Source organism: Capra hircus, chromosome 4 (assembly GCF_001704415.2).
Source record: "Capra hircus breed San Clemente chromosome 4, ASM170441v1, whole genome shotgun sequence".
NCBI classification, from domain to species: domain Eukaryota; kingdom Metazoa; phylum Chordata; class Mammalia; order Artiodactyla; family Bovidae; genus Capra; species Capra hircus.
The window spans coordinates 88,623,576-88,638,642 of NC_030811.1; the positions used below are offsets into that span (position 1 = coordinate 88,623,576).

Here is a 15,067-nt window from a genome sequence, read left to right on the forward strand (position 1 = left end):
ACAAAAAAGTTTGTGCAATTCACTTTATTCTGATACTCCATCTAACGCACTGGCCTGACACTGAACCTGCGGTGTCTCTGGGGTGTGCCTGTGTTTAAAAACTGGGTTAGAGAGTTAAAGGTCGGTAGGTGTTTGCTCTCAGCACTTGGCAGCACTCCCGCGTTACTGTCCTGTAGACGTTCTCACCGAGAAGTCAGGTTACTCACAAAGATAGTCTCTTTATCCTCAGTGCCTGTAGGTTAGTAGCAAATCTCTGTTTTTACTTTATACATTGCCTGGCAAGGAGTAGGTATTGATGACTAAATGGTTCAAAGACTGACTCTCCTTTTATGCACTGCTTCCTCTTTTAGAATTGTTTCATTTTTCTGCTCATGTTTTCTCACTTCTGCTTTGCAACATGAAGTAGAATTTGATGTATCTCCTCTTTGGATAAATTCCTTGTCTCTGTTCTGTTCCAAAACTTTGCCCGTCCCTCCCCCTAAAATGTACTCTTCTTCCTAAACCTGCCAGGTTGGTGTTTCCAATAGAGCCAAAGAGTTGGTTCTTCTAGCAGACAAAAAGTCCCTAGTTCCTGCCTAGCAGCTGGCTCATGCAGTACTTAATTGGCAGACTTTGAGTTTATAAATGACAGGAAATGCTCCTTTCAGAGATGCTCAAACAGTAGGGAAGAGGCAGTTGCCAGCTAGTGAGCAGAGGAGCTGGAATTGGCATCACACACAACAGCACCCATAGCTGGATGGTTTGGCAGCTTGCATTGGGGTTGGCAGAAGTTAGCTCAAGAGCTGTTGTCTCCATCATTTCGATAGTGCCTTTGGAGTCTTCCCAAGCCTCTAGAACAACAGTGTAATCTTAAAATTGCTAACTTTCTGCTTATGGAAGAGACAAGAAAGGTGAGCACTTTCTTGGGTCTTATCTACTTTGAAGTGGTCTTTAAGAAGCAAAACTCTAATTTGAAAGGGACTGTTAGATCAAATGACTTGAATGGCGTCTCAGTCCTCCTCTTTAGGATGTCTTATGGAGGGGTGTGACTCATTTGCTAGTAAACAATTTCAAAGTAAATAACTCATTGCCTTTGTTGTCTCTAAGAGGTCTTGTACTTAGTATATGGAGAAACTTTCTTTGCCTTTCTTAAAAAAGACTTAAATAATCTGTTCAGGTCATGAAGTTGAGTAAACTCAATTCCAGTTCCAGGCCAAAATCCATTAAAACGCAACAAACAAAACAACCCCCAGGAGTATGTATTTTACAAGCCAAAGGGAGATGCTGGCATCCTTCCAGGTTCCTGGAGGCTGGTCTTGTTGGCTGGCATGCTTGTCTCCGTGCCTTTGTGATGTCTTAGATTCTGTTCCCCACAAAGTAAATACACTTAACCTTACTGTTTGCTCATTCTTCTATCTCCTCATGATAGATGATTAGGAATTACTCATTGGCAGACTTCACCAGTTAAGCAAACTTTCAGTTGAGCAGCTTTGTTCTTCTGTTATTTCAAGCTATAGCACAGAGGCTGCCAAGAACTCCAGAGGAAGTGCTGCCAATAGGCATCTGGCAGAAATCCACTGGGAAGCGGCTTGTGGCCTGAGTATCATTCACCTCTGAGGGTTTAGGAAGAAGGGTTCGGGGTAACGCAGGTGAACACTAACCTCCATGTGAAGAATGTGTAACATGAAAAGGAAAAGCTGATGCATCTTCTCAAAACCACCTCAGTCTTAAATTCACAGGTGAAGGAGACTTGCCATAACCCACTGTTATGGCTTCTGAACTTTTAAGTAAAAACTATTTGCTTACTTGGGTGTCCTAACCTGAAAGCTGAGCGCCAAAGAATTGATGCTTTTGAACTGCAGTGTTGGAGAAGACTCTTGAGACTCCCTTGGACTGCAAGCAGATCCAACCAGTCCATCCTAAAGGAGATCAGTCCTGGGTGTTCATTGGAAGGACTGATGCTGAGGCTGAAACTCCAGTACTTTGACCATTTCATGTGAAGAGCTGACTCATTGGAAAAGACCCTGATGCTGGGAGGGATTGGGGGCAGGAGGAAAAGGGGACGACAGAGGATGGGATGGCTGGATGGCATGACCAACTCGATACACATGAGTTTGGGTAAACTCTAGGAGTTGGTGATGGACAGGGAGGCCTGGCATGCTGTGATTCATGGGGTCGCAAAGAGTTGGACACGACTGAGCGACTGAACTGAGCTGAGCCTGAAAGCATGGCTTACTGTTCACAGTCCCATATAAGACTGGGCTGGTTTAATGACTGTCCGGTAGACGGGAGGTTTATGTGAGGTGCCTTATACTCCTCGAGGAAATTTTGCTTGGGAACTAATTTACAGTCAGGGATGTGCTTGTTGGATATGGAACTGGACAGAGGGATCTGGGTGGCATTCAGAAAGGTCTTCATCAGGCTGCAGACATCTGATGAGTCACTTTCTCATTAAGGTGCCATTGGCAAGAGCACAAGCCACAGTCCCTGAGTCTGGGGCACCGCCTCCTGGCATGCTTCCTTCACTTCCTGCCAGCCTGCCTTGTAGGTTTCTGTTGTTCTGCTTTCATCCCAGCATGGACCGCTCTTTTCTGCATGCTTTCTTCATGACTTTGCCCTTCCTTCTGCTTGGTCCTCTCAGTCCTTGTCCCTTCACTGCCATTCCTTTCCCAGAGCTTCACTCAACTTACTCTACGTATTTATTCATCATCTCCTACCTCACTCCCACCTCCCCAAAGTTAGTGACCTTTCAGAAGCACCTGCAGCCTCTCATCCATCACTGTATGGAAGGATGATTGCTTTGGTTCAGCTTTTGAGAGGACAGTAGTTATGTTTATGGGTTTTTCTTGCAGCTGTGGGGGTCAGTGTGTTTCTTCTAGGCTGAGATGCTCAGGCTGTACTGTGAGGCTCGGGGACTTTTGGTCTGATGGTCCTGGTACTTTCGGCCGCTAAGAACATTCAGAAGTTATGCTGTGGGCTCTCAGGAAAACTACTTTTTACTAAACAAATAGCTTTTCTCTTAAAGATATGATAAATCATGCTATTACTTTTTTTCTTAGTTTTAATTAACTGCTAAGAAGCATAGAGCCAAATTTGTATAATAACAGCATTTCTGATTGTCTTTTCTGTTGAGGTCCCTCTGTTCTTATTTCTTCACTTCCTTCTAAATCTTCTGTATTTTGTAAGCAGTATAAAGTATTCCTGGAACATGGCCCAGAAAGCAAACAATTACATAGTCATGGCAAAATACAGTGGGGCAAATTTTGGCAAGTTACGTGATAGATTTAGTCTGATCCTTAGAAAAATCTTAAAAAAAAAAGTCTGTATTACTGCCAGACCCCTGACTCCTCACCACCCCCCTTAAAAAAAATGTACTCAGAAGAGTATTACATGGATGTTCTAAGAGACAAAATAGATCCTATCTTTACTTCAGAAGGGCTTCCCTTGTGGCTCGGCTGGTAAAGAATCCGCCTGTAATGTGGGAGGCCTGGGTTTGATCCCTGGGTTGGGAAGATCCCCTGGAGAAGGGAAAGGCTACCCACTCCAGTATTCTGGCCTAGAGAATTCCATGGACATCCATGGGGTTGCAAAAAAGTCAGACACGACTGAGCAACTTTCACTTTACTTTAGAAAATTAGTTAATACACAAGTTTTAATTTAAGGACCGGAATGACAAAATTAATTGATATTAACATTGAACACAGTTTATAGGCAATGTCATCATTAATTCAGTCCTATCCAGTTACTATGAAAGGCCTTAAATTGTCCCTCTGGAATAAATGAGGTGTGTGCTGTGTTCAGCTGCGTCTGACTCTTTGCGACCCCATGGACTGTAGTCCACCAGGCTCCTCTGTCCATGGGATTTTCCAGGCAAGGATACTGGAGTGGGTTGCCATTTCCTTCTCCAAGGAATCTTCCTGACCCAGGGATTGAACCCAGGTCTTTTGCATCTCCTGCACCGACAGATGGGTTTTCTACCACTGTGCCACCTGGGAACCCCCTGCAATAGTTTATGGTAATTGCATAACGCCCTGGCAGGCTGTGATGTGTGGTGCTTCCCAGAAAGAGGCGTTGTTCCTGTGACTCGGAAATACTGAAGGGAGAACTAATTTTATTTTTTGTTCTTCACTGATGAATAGCAGTAAAAGTTGATTTGGCCAGGTTGTACAGGACAGGCCTCTCTGACAAATCTCTACAGGCAAGAGTTTAGTGGGAAGGCAGAACCTCTTCTGGTTTGTGTGTTCTAAGAAAGCTTACAGAGCCCCCAGGGAGACTTCATTAGGCTGATGGCTGTATGAAGACCTGCGGTGTGTTACAGCATCCTGGGAAACATAGGAAGTCCCAAGTTGTAAAGAATACAGTGTGCACACATCTGTTTATACTGTTGCTGAAGAAACAAAGTGTCCTGATCAGAGAAAAGTACAATGGCTTTTGTCAAGAATACTTTCTAGAGTTGAATTTTAGGTTAACTTGAATAGGAACTGAAGGGGCACATGGTGCAGGGGTGGTTAACAGGAAAAGGAAGAGGCTTAGAAGAGCAGAGTTCCGATTTTTCTGTGTCGGAAATAAGACATAGGGTCTAGAATCACACTGCTTTAATTTTCTGTGCATGGGAAAGGCACGTTTTAAACCAAAATGACTTCCCTCTGTCTTTTGCACATTTAGTGATTGTAAGATAATTAACGTGAGAGTTTAGAAATATAAACTTTAAATGTTCATGTTGCAGTCCAGCATTTTTATTACATAAAATCTTAGAAGTACTTGTACATGGGCACAAGATTTATGTTAAGAGACCTGAGTGTAGTGTTAGACAAATTAGTGAAGAACTGGAAACCATGCTTTCCTGAAGTGTTCCCAAGAAAGTCCTCAGATACAACAATATAGCTGTCAGGGCAAGATAGAGGAATTGGGGTTTTGGGGGGGCCACTTTTCTGTGATGTGCTTATTCTCATAATCCTTAAGAAAGTTTCAGCTAACAGTGTCTTACAGGTGCTTTCAATGGATGTGTGCAGACGGACCACAGACCTGTCGATTTCTTTCCCTTGGTCTAGTAGAGCATCTTTCCTTTGTGACTCCATTAAACTTCTTTTGAGGGGGTGTGAATTTTTTAATTGAGGTATAACTGACATACATTTTCAGGTGATTCAGTATTTGTATATACGACGAAGAAAGAAACTGAAGACTTAGCATGCTCTCTGTCCCCACACAGGACTTAAGGGGAGAAAAGGAAGTGGTTATTGACACTAGCAATCTTGGTGTGCTAAGAGTGGTTATGTCATTTGGTGGACCAACATTAAGTGCCACAAAATTTGTTGTAAATCTGTAACTCAACATTTCTAAGCTTTACTGAAATTGTACACAGAAAAGTGGTATTATTTTAAATACTAATGCTTTCAGGATGAGTATGAGAACTTCCCAACCTGTTAGGTAGAGTCATATCAACTTACTGTGGTGATTTTTCCTAAAACTATGCCAGTATTCCTAACTGTACAAGAAGGCCCCCCTCCCTGTGCCCACACCACAGCCTAACCTGTGTCCACTGAGCATGGATGTCCTGTCTTTCCAGCAGCAGTCCGAAACGGAGACCGTCCACCTCTTCATCCCAGCGCTGTCTGTAGGCGCCATCATCGGCAAGCAAGGGCAGCACATCAAACAGCTGTCGCGCTTCGCAGGAGCGTCTATTAAGGTACTGGCCTGCCAGCTGCGGCTCTGCTGCTGCCTTAAGGGCAGCGCGTGACAGAGACGTGAGTCTTCCTGTCACTCTGAACTGAATGTAGCCATCTATACTGGGATTCCATAGGGTGTCATAGGAAACTCTGTGTAACACCACTAGCTTAAACAAGGTAAGCTAAATTCTCTCTCCAGAAAAAGCAGTCTGGAGGTAAAGAGCCCAGCACTGGAGTGGGGTTCTGCTCTGCCATGTCCTTGGACATAATATTCCGTCTAGCTCATCCCCGGGGGTGGCCTTAGTCCCTTACTCCCTCCCAGATGACCCTACTGCATGTCCTAACAATCAAAGCTGTAATCCTTTTGTTTTAAGGAATACACAAACTGACATAAGTCATAGCTTTCATCAGGAAAACATCAGTGTACTGGAAGTTTTGTTTTGGTTATGTCTCATAAATATTCGAATATAGTACCAAAAAACCCACATTGCACTCAAGTGTTTGTAACATCTTTATTTATAACTGGGAAATGGGGAAGAAGTCAACTAGGAAATGCATGAACTGTGGCTTATCTATATAATAAAGATTCAGTTCAGTTCAGTCGCTCAGTCGTGTCCAACTCTTTGCGACCCCATGAACCACAGCACACCAGGCCTCCCTGTCCATCACCAATTCCCGGAGTTCACAGAAACCCATATCCATAATAAAGATTACTTAGCACTAAAAAGGAGGGAGCTGCTGATAAAGACCACACATATTATGCTAAGAGAAAGAAGACTCAAAAGGCTAGATACTGTATGACCCCACTTAGGAAAGTTCTGGAAAAAACAGAACTATGGAAATGGAGGAGAAAAGTCAGCGGTTGCCAGGAACTGGAGGAAGGGCTGGAGACAGAGGCAGCAGGAGGGAATGTTGAGAGCGCTGGACTGCTGGCTGTGGTGGCGCTTAGAGCTGCGCGCTTGTCACCCGTTGAGGTTTAGTGTGCATAAACTGCACAGTTAACTAGAAAGCAGAGGACACAGGACAGCCCTCATAGGCTCTCTTGTAGCAAAGGATTAACAAAATATGTGAACAGAAAATGCAGCCAAAATAAACAGGTAAAGGAAAAGACGGTAAAAAGACCAAGTGGTGAGCTAACTTTACTATCCTGTTAGTTTCCTGATTAATGAATTAAATTAAAACATGCTCGTGCACAAAAAAGAACCGGCCAGATACTTCTTGGAAAAATTCCAACAATGTTTTATGAACAAGAATTGGGTATTTAGACACCGGGCTCTTTTTCTTTTTTGGAATTTTGATGATGAGGGTAAAGTTTTTCTTTCCAAAAAGTCTGAAACATGCATAATGTGAAACGTGCTTTAGCACTCTTAACACTTGGCTAGATTTCCATAATGTAGATTCCCATGTAGGTACTTTAATATGTACCTGTATGTCTGGTATCACCCAACCATAGTTCTTTGTTAACTTAATGGACATTAAGATTGTTCCAGATTTCTCCGGCACAGTGGTGGATTACGTTCTTTCGGTCATATTGTCATATACCACCTCACTCTTCACTTGCGTCTACACAAACGGATCTGGTGCATCTCGGGGCACGTGCTTTCTTCTCAGCTTCTCAGACATTAGAGCGATTTGTACTCCTAACCTCAGTATTAAACTCAGTATTAAAACTCAGTTATACCTCAGTTAACATTAAAAGCCAACATTCAGTAAACTAAGATCATGGCATCTGGTCCTATCACTTCATGGCAAATAGAAGGGGAAACAATGGAAACAGTGACAGACTTTATTTTGGGAGGCTCTAAAATCACTGCAGATGGTGACTGCAGCCATGAAATTAAAAGATGCTTGCTCCTTGGAAGAAAAACTATGACCAACCTAGACAGGATATTGAAAAGCAGAGACATTACTTTGCCAGCAAAGGTCCGTCTAGTCAAGGCTATGGTTTTTCCAGTAGTTGTGTACGGATGTGAGTGTTGGACTATAAAGAAAGCTGAGCACCGAAGAATTGATGCTTTTAAGCTGTAGTGTTGGAGAAAACTCTTCAGAATCCCTTGGACTGCAAGGAGATCCAACCAGTCCATTCTAAAGGAAATCAGTCCTGAATATTCATTGGCAGGACTTATGCTTGAAGCTGAAGCTCTGATACTTTGGCCACCTGATGTGAAGAACTCACTCATTGGTAAAGACTCTGATGCTGGGAGGGATTGGGGGCAGGAGGAGAAGGGGACGACAGAGGATGAGATGGCTGGATGGCATCACCAGCTCAATGGGCATGAGTTCGAGTGAACTCCAGGACTTGGTGATGGACAGGGAGGCCTGGCGTGCTGCAGGCAACAAAGAGTTGGACACGATGAGCAACTGAACTGAACCTCAGGATATGAGTGCTCTCCCCTCCAGTCCTCTACCACCAGTACTGACAAAGACAAAAGTTCTTTTTAAAAATGAAAGCCAGGGACATCCCTGGTGGTCCAGTGGTTACGATTCCGTGCTGTCACTGCAGGGGCTGCAGGTTAGATCACTGCTCAGGGAGCTGAGATCCTGCAGGCTGGATGGCCCAGTGAGGGTTATGGGGGAGGGAAATCAGAATGATACCTTCTTTCTAGGGGTTTTCTGTGAATAATTCTGAGTGTGGCCTGAAATAATTCTCGGCTTTTTTTACAGATTCAAAGTTAGTGCCCAGCGTAAAGTAGGAATAGTATTTTGGGCCTAAGTAACAGAAACGTTAGCTTTATTTTCAGAGAGTGAGAAAGCATGACTCTGTTAAAAGAAAAAACCTGGTCTTGATTTGTAGCTGTGTAGGACAGGGTGTACTAGACTGTCAGTCATTGATAGTGATCATACTGAGTGCTAAGTGCGGGCGGTAGCTTTTGTAGTTTTTGCTTCCTACTCCCATTATTTACTATAGGGAGTTGCTTCTTGCACAGCACATGTCAAGCAAAAATTTTTTCTTCAAACAATTCCTACCAGCCAACTGTCTAAACCCTTTCTTACTGAGGGAACACTGGCTTTTTCTCCCTTCAACAGTCTCTGCAGCATATCCCTGGCCTGGCCTTTTGTGTGATTTCATACACTCTGCCAAAATAGAGTCTGAGTTCACTCTTCTGTCAGATTAACGTTTACTCTGCGTGTTGCTCCAGTGAGCGTACTGTGGGGGGACGTACATACCATGTGTCTATACTATGTATACCTACCTCGTTGTAGATTTGTGACCCCAGCAGTTTCTTGCACTTGTGGGAAGCCCAGGGTGTGATGCTGCGTGTGGGACCAGGGGCCACACGTTGTGCCGCCGCTGGTGCAGTGAGGAGCAGCATGACGGTGGAGCCAGACACAGCGCTCCCTTCAGTTCCTCTCGCCTGTGTGACCACAGGCCAGGTGACGACTTCTCTAGCCTTTGGTCTCCGTGTTGGTGAAGTGGGCCAGGTGGAGTGTAAGCACACAGGAGGAGGCAGGAGCCGTAACTAGTGGACCTGCCTCTCTGTAACTTTCTTCCGGAAGGCTTGTTTTCTGCATTTCAGGAAGTCATGTGCAGTTTGCGTAACGTTTTTTTATCAGTGGAACTGGAAAGTGGTGTGACCTGCGTCTGGTCTGTTACAGATTGCTCCAGCTGAAGCACCAGATGCTAAAGTGAGGATGGTGATTATCACTGGGCCGCCAGAGGCTCAGTTCAAGGTACGTGCCCTGCAGTGTGTGCACAGATGACAGATGAATGCCTGTTTTTCAGAAACTCCATAACCTGGCTTTTCCCTTAAATAAATCCAGTACTCAGTAGAAAGACTCTCTCAGTGAAAATTGCTGAGACTCAGAACAGAGTAGAAACGTTCCCCACATTATGTTTTAAAAATAAACCAAAACCTGTGTGAGAGTTGTGTAATGGTCGCTGGGTTTGCCTGTCTCCCAAGGGAGAATTTGCTCAGTGCCTTGTTAGCAGAGGTGAAGGTGAGGTGATAAGAACGGTCTGTATGCTTTGTTACACTCAAAATTTTCCTCCTACCCTTAAGAAGCTTCGACCTTGACTTCAAATGTTCCTTTTTCCTCTTACCCTTGAGTTAACTTCAGTTAATGCCCTGGTCCACAGTTTCTCGATGAGTCACTCTAATCTTCAGAATTTTAGAGGTAGAAAGGACAGGAACTCTTGAGGCATCTGTCCTGGTATGCACCACCGGTCATTTTGGGGGGCTTGGGGCCAGAATGCCTCCCACTTTGTCCTGAGAGGGGTACAGTAGGGGATGAAGACCAGAGCCTTTGCAGCCAGGCCGCTGGTTCAGGTACTAGCTCTGCCATTTACTAGTAATACTACCTTGGGCAAGTTACTTAACCTTTTCCTAGCTAGCTCCTCATCAGTAAAATTGGTGTTAAAAACATCCACAAAGTTTAAACAAGGTTATATGGTTTAATAAATCAAGTGGTTAAGATAGTGCTGGACACACAGGAAACAGCAGGAATGCACTGGTGGCCTAGAGCAGGCCTGGGGTGAGTCAGACCACGCCCGCGCCAGAGCCCCCAGTTCCCACGCTCCACGCCCGCGCCAGAGCCCCCAGTTCCCACGCTCCACGCCCGCGCCAGAGCCCCCAGTTCCCACGCTCCACGCCCGCGCCAGAGCCCCCAGTTCCCACGCTCCACGCCCGCGCCAGAGCCCCCAGTTCCCACGCTCCACGCCAGAGCCCCCAGTTCCCACGCTCCACGCCCGCGCCAGAGCCCCCAGTTCCCACGCTCCACGCCCGCGCCAGAGCCTCCAATTCACACATTCGTACATACCTTTGAGTATATGATTTCTTCCACAAAACTCAGTAGGATGTCTGGATTGTCACAGGTAAAAGCAGCTACTCAGTTCAGTGTAACTTACCGGAAACCCCTGTCCTGTTTCTACTACTTAGCAGCTGTGTTGACAGGACAACGCTCTAGGCCTTAGTTCTCCTAGCTCTAAAACGTAGCTAAGTTATAAACCATCACTTTTCTTTGACCTCTTTTTCCATGGGCCATTTTTCACTAGAAATCTGAAATTTTTTTCATTTCATTTACAGGGTACAGGAAACAAAAGGAGGTGCTTTGAGATGTAGGTACAGTTGGCTAGGCTCAGACTCAGGTCAAGAAATTTACTTCTTCGTACCAGCCTTATGGGCCTAGCAGTTCAGATCAAAACTCAGAAATGCTGAAAACTACATCCTCCCCCAGATATTTATAGGACCAGTTACTTTTAGCCTAAATATTAAAAGATAAATACAAACATCAGTTATGTTCTTACTGTTTTATAAATGGATCTTGTAATTTTTATAATGCTTGTATGCTGGGAAATTTAGAAGTTGTTTCTCTATACCCTCCGTTGCCCATGTTGTGCACTAGTCTTAAACAGGACATGTAAGAAAAGCTCTAATGCTTCAGTATCAGTTATGTGATCAGTGATAACTACAAATTATTTTAAAGATCTAAGTATTAGATCTAAATATTAGAAAATAAGCTCTTAAAATCATAAGAAATACTGTTTTGGAGGACAATATATATCCTTTGTGTCCTTCGACTGTGTGAATAATTATACCTGTGGCCCGAGACCTTGGGGATGACTGAAATATAGGGTACTAAGATGAATTTTTTAAATGTCTGCAACCCCCTAAAATGAGCGTACCCCTGCACCGATGGAAACATGCTTTGTATCTGTCTTGGTCCTCTACTGTGGCAGCCTGTTGGATGGAGCCAGCTCTGGCTTCTTTTTCCTCTGGTGTATACCAGAGCAAATTTGTCATTACACATAATAGATTTGCTGTGTATAATTTCTGGTTGTATGCAGCAATTGACAGGGTGTTTGACTATATCAGTTGTATATGCTAACTTGATTTTGTAGCTTCAGTCAAAGTAGAAGCCATCTGGCTAAGATGAAGAAATGTTTGACAGAAAATATCCTTGCTGGCCCATTCAGATATGAGCTTGGCTTCTTGTGAGCCTTATGTGGGTGGCTCTGTAGTTCATTCAGTCTCTGTTACTCCTGAAAAATGCAGTTACTATCTTACTGCCAGCAGGAGAGTTTTACCTTTCAAGACTGCAGAGCAAACAGCCATTCAACTGCCGCACCTGTGATGCAGTCGCCACTGCTGTCGCCCTTTTCCAGGGCTTCCTGCCGTCTCTGGGGCAGCAGTCCGCCATCAGATGCAGATAAATCACTGCAAAGGGCTGCTCCAGTGGATCCAGGCCGTTAGTTTTACCCACTGTAAAATTAATGAACCTTTTGGCCTTTCCTACATGAATGACACTGATAGGCTGTGTTCTCATCTGTAGGCTCAGGGAAGAATTTATGGAAAAATTAAAGAAGAAAATTTTGTTAGTCCTAAAGAAGAGGTGAAACTTGAAGCTCACATCAGAGTGCCATCCTTTGCTGCTGGCAGAGTTATTGGAAAAGGAGGCAAAACGGCAAGTACTTCAGCAAAACCTGTGCAGTGGTATGACAGGGAAAGCATCGAAAGGTACTTAGGAGTTCCCCGTCCCTGAATTTGGGCTAGCTTATAAAAGCAGGACACCTGGGCCGAGGTTTGGAGAAGACTGCCCTTTGTTCCTCCTGAGGGTTGGGTGTCAGCTGCTGGTGAGAGCAGCGCCTCTCTTTCAGACCACTTTGTGGGAGAGGACTGTCTCCTGAGGGGCCTTTTGCATTTTTCTGTTGATAAACATCAGCTTTTTATTTCTATTGTGCAAAAATACTTAATGACATGAAAAGACAACTTTAAAAAGTTTCATCTACCTTTATAACTTACACCTCTATAACTGAAAACTGGTTTCCAGTTTCTCTTTAACATATATAACTTCAAAATTGTAAACAGCTTTGAAAATGACTTGGAAGTGATTGCAAGTATGTTTTGGAATCAGATTTTTAGGGTTTGAATTTGGCTTTGTTATTGATTTTTATGTAACTGTAGGTAAGTCAGTTTCATTGGGGCTTAGTTTTAATTATCTTGAAATGGGACAATACTAATAACCAAATAGAATTATTAGTATATTAGATGAGATTTACAAAGACATAGCTCAGTATTTTGGTACAAGTGTTCAGGAAATGATAATTTTTTTAAAAATAAAAAAACCCCAACAGTTCCACTTAACATGGTTTCTGCTTATCTCCTTCAGGTGAATGAGCTCCAGAATTTGTCAAGTGCAGAAGTTGTTGTTCCCCGTGACCAGACTCCTGATGAGAATGACCAAGTGGTCGTCAAAATAACTGGTCACTTCTATGCTTGCCAGGCAAGTGGGCTCCAGTGTGTCAGGGCAGCTCTGCAGCTGCCTTCGCAAATGGAAGCCATTCTCCCATGGGTGTCTCCATGCCATATAAACATTCAAGGCTGTGTTTAATGCTTAATACATTAAATCCCCCTTTCAGCAGGTGATTTTAGAGATTCTGCTAGCAAACTAATTAGTATGTATCTTTAATCTTCAAATTTTAATTTGAAGTTAATTTTTAAAATGGAAGAGAGAAAATAACTTCCTGCAATGTTTGATTAGGTAGAAGTTTCAAGGCCCTCTCCTTTTGCAGGTTGCCCAGAGAAAAATTCAGGAAATTCTGACTCAGGTAAAGCAGCATCAACAGCAGAAAGCTCTGCAAAGTGGACCATCTCAGTCAAGGCGGAAGTGAAGGCTCAGGAAACAGCCCACCACAGAGGCAGACGCCAAACCAAAGACAGACTGCTTAACCGACAGCCGGGCGCTGACCCCTTACCCAGCATCACATGCACAAGTTTTTACCTAGCCAGTTGTTTCTGAGGACCAGGCAACTTTCGAACTCCTGTCTCTGTGAGAATGTATACTTTATGCTCTCTGAAATGTATGACACCCAGCTTTAAAAAAAAAAAGAAAAAAGAAAAAAATGAGGGGGGAGGGAGGGAAAGAGACGAACTCTGCACTTCCCTTTTGTTGCATTTCTCAGTATAACAAATATCTAATTTTTTAAAATATTCATTTCTCCATGATGCCAGAAATTGGTTTAAATGGTGCATTCATGAAACTCAAATAAAACTAGATTGCTCCTAAGTCCAATTGTTAAAATTGGATCAGAACAGAGTTATTACAAGTACTTAAATGTTAACCTATTAGCATAGAAAAACTGTTCTCAGTGTAACACTAACATAAATAACCTAAGGGAAGTGCTGAACGGTGTTGGCAGGGGTATTAAATGTGCATTTTTACTCAACTACCTCAGGTACTCAGTAATGCAATGAAAGCAAAATTGTTTTGTTTTTTTTTTTTTTCTGAAAATTTTATATACTTTATAAAGATAAGTCCAACTGTTTTTTAAAAAATAAATTTAATTAGCTAACAGGCAAATAACTGAAAAATTTTACTTCTGGCTGGCGACAGTAAAGCTGGAAAAATTTCACGTTTTTTGAGGCTTCTGACAGTTATTAGTTGGAAAATCCAATAAATGTTCAGTGATACGGAGCAGTGCCTATATTTGGAGAGCAGCAAATACCTTTTGTTTGCGGTAGGGAAGTTTTTGATGGTACTAACAGAGCAAAGTGGTCGCAGGAGGTTTTGGAACGACTAGTTTTAAATGGCTTCAGGAGACTTGTTTTTCTGTTTGGCTGTGTGATTGAATGCATAAATGCTTTGTGCTTTTGACTATCACTACCTAAAGTAAGTGTATCTATGGAGACATGCAGCCCCCATGAACTTAATCAATTGACTGGCAGGAAGAAAGCTTTAGCTTGCCTTACAGGATGCTTAGTTTGCCAATACACTTCGGACCAGTTGGTCTATGCTTGGAGCAGACCCCAAAAGAGTTGCTTTGTGAAGATCAGTGGGGCAGTCAGATGGTGTGACAGTGTTTAAAGGCAATAAAAAGGCTACATCTCCATGTGCCAGCAGGCACTGTCATGAGCCTCAAAGTAAGCTGTTTTGAAGATTTTAAGCAATGATAAATCAAGATAAATGAAAGGCCACCTACAATATTATATACAGTGCAGGAGGATTTCTGTATTCTCTGCAACCAGTTATCTGAAAATAAGTCAAAAGATAGAAAAAGAAGAACTTTGGAAATATAATTTCAATGACTGTGATAATACATTTGACCTTTGCTACTGAACGCATTCACCCATTCCTTAACTTGATGGCAAAGCCTGGGATGTACAATTACATGGGTGTGAGTGGTCTCCGAGGCCACGCTGCTCTCAGAATTGTGTTGCTTTTGTTCATTAAATAATCACAGTCATCATATAATACTGATCTGAAGGGCAGATATAACCCTATCATTTTGCTTCATTTGTATTTCAAGATGAATTTCTACACGGACTAGGTAAGTTTTTCTGAAGATCACTGTATCAATTAAACATTTTGAAAATGACTTGAAATGTTTTTCTAAATGTTTTCAGAAAACCAGTTTATTTTGTAGTTTTAGCCAAAAAGTGCCCTTTTTGTCACGGAATTCATCAAGCGTTTGTTTTTTCTATACA

At 43.0% G+C, this 15,067-nt stretch overlaps 1 protein-coding gene across 4 annotated transcripts in view; it reads left to right on the top strand.

Moving 5' to 3' along the window:
* The window catches only part of IGF2BP3 (insulin like growth factor 2 mRNA binding protein 3), a 146,740-nt gene extending 133,269 nt beyond the window's left edge, over window positions 1-13,471 (top strand). Inside the window, exons 11-15 of one of the 4 annotated variants that reach the window (XM_005679051.3) lie at window positions 5,546-5,665; window positions 9,243-9,317; window positions 11,916-12,047; window positions 12,753-12,866; window positions 13,156-13,471. In XM_005679051.3, the coding sequence (XP_005679108.1) occupies window positions 5,546-5,665; window positions 9,243-9,317; window positions 11,916-12,047; window positions 12,753-12,866; window positions 13,156-13,254 (540 nt within the window). In that variant the 3' untranslated portion in view covers window positions 13,255-13,471. Of the gene's footprint in view, window positions 1-5,545; window positions 5,666-9,242; window positions 9,318-11,915; window positions 12,048-12,752 lie in introns of all 4 variants that reach the window. The other 3 variants (XM_005679052.2, XM_018047318.1, XM_018047319.1) reach the window with 3 other exon arrangements.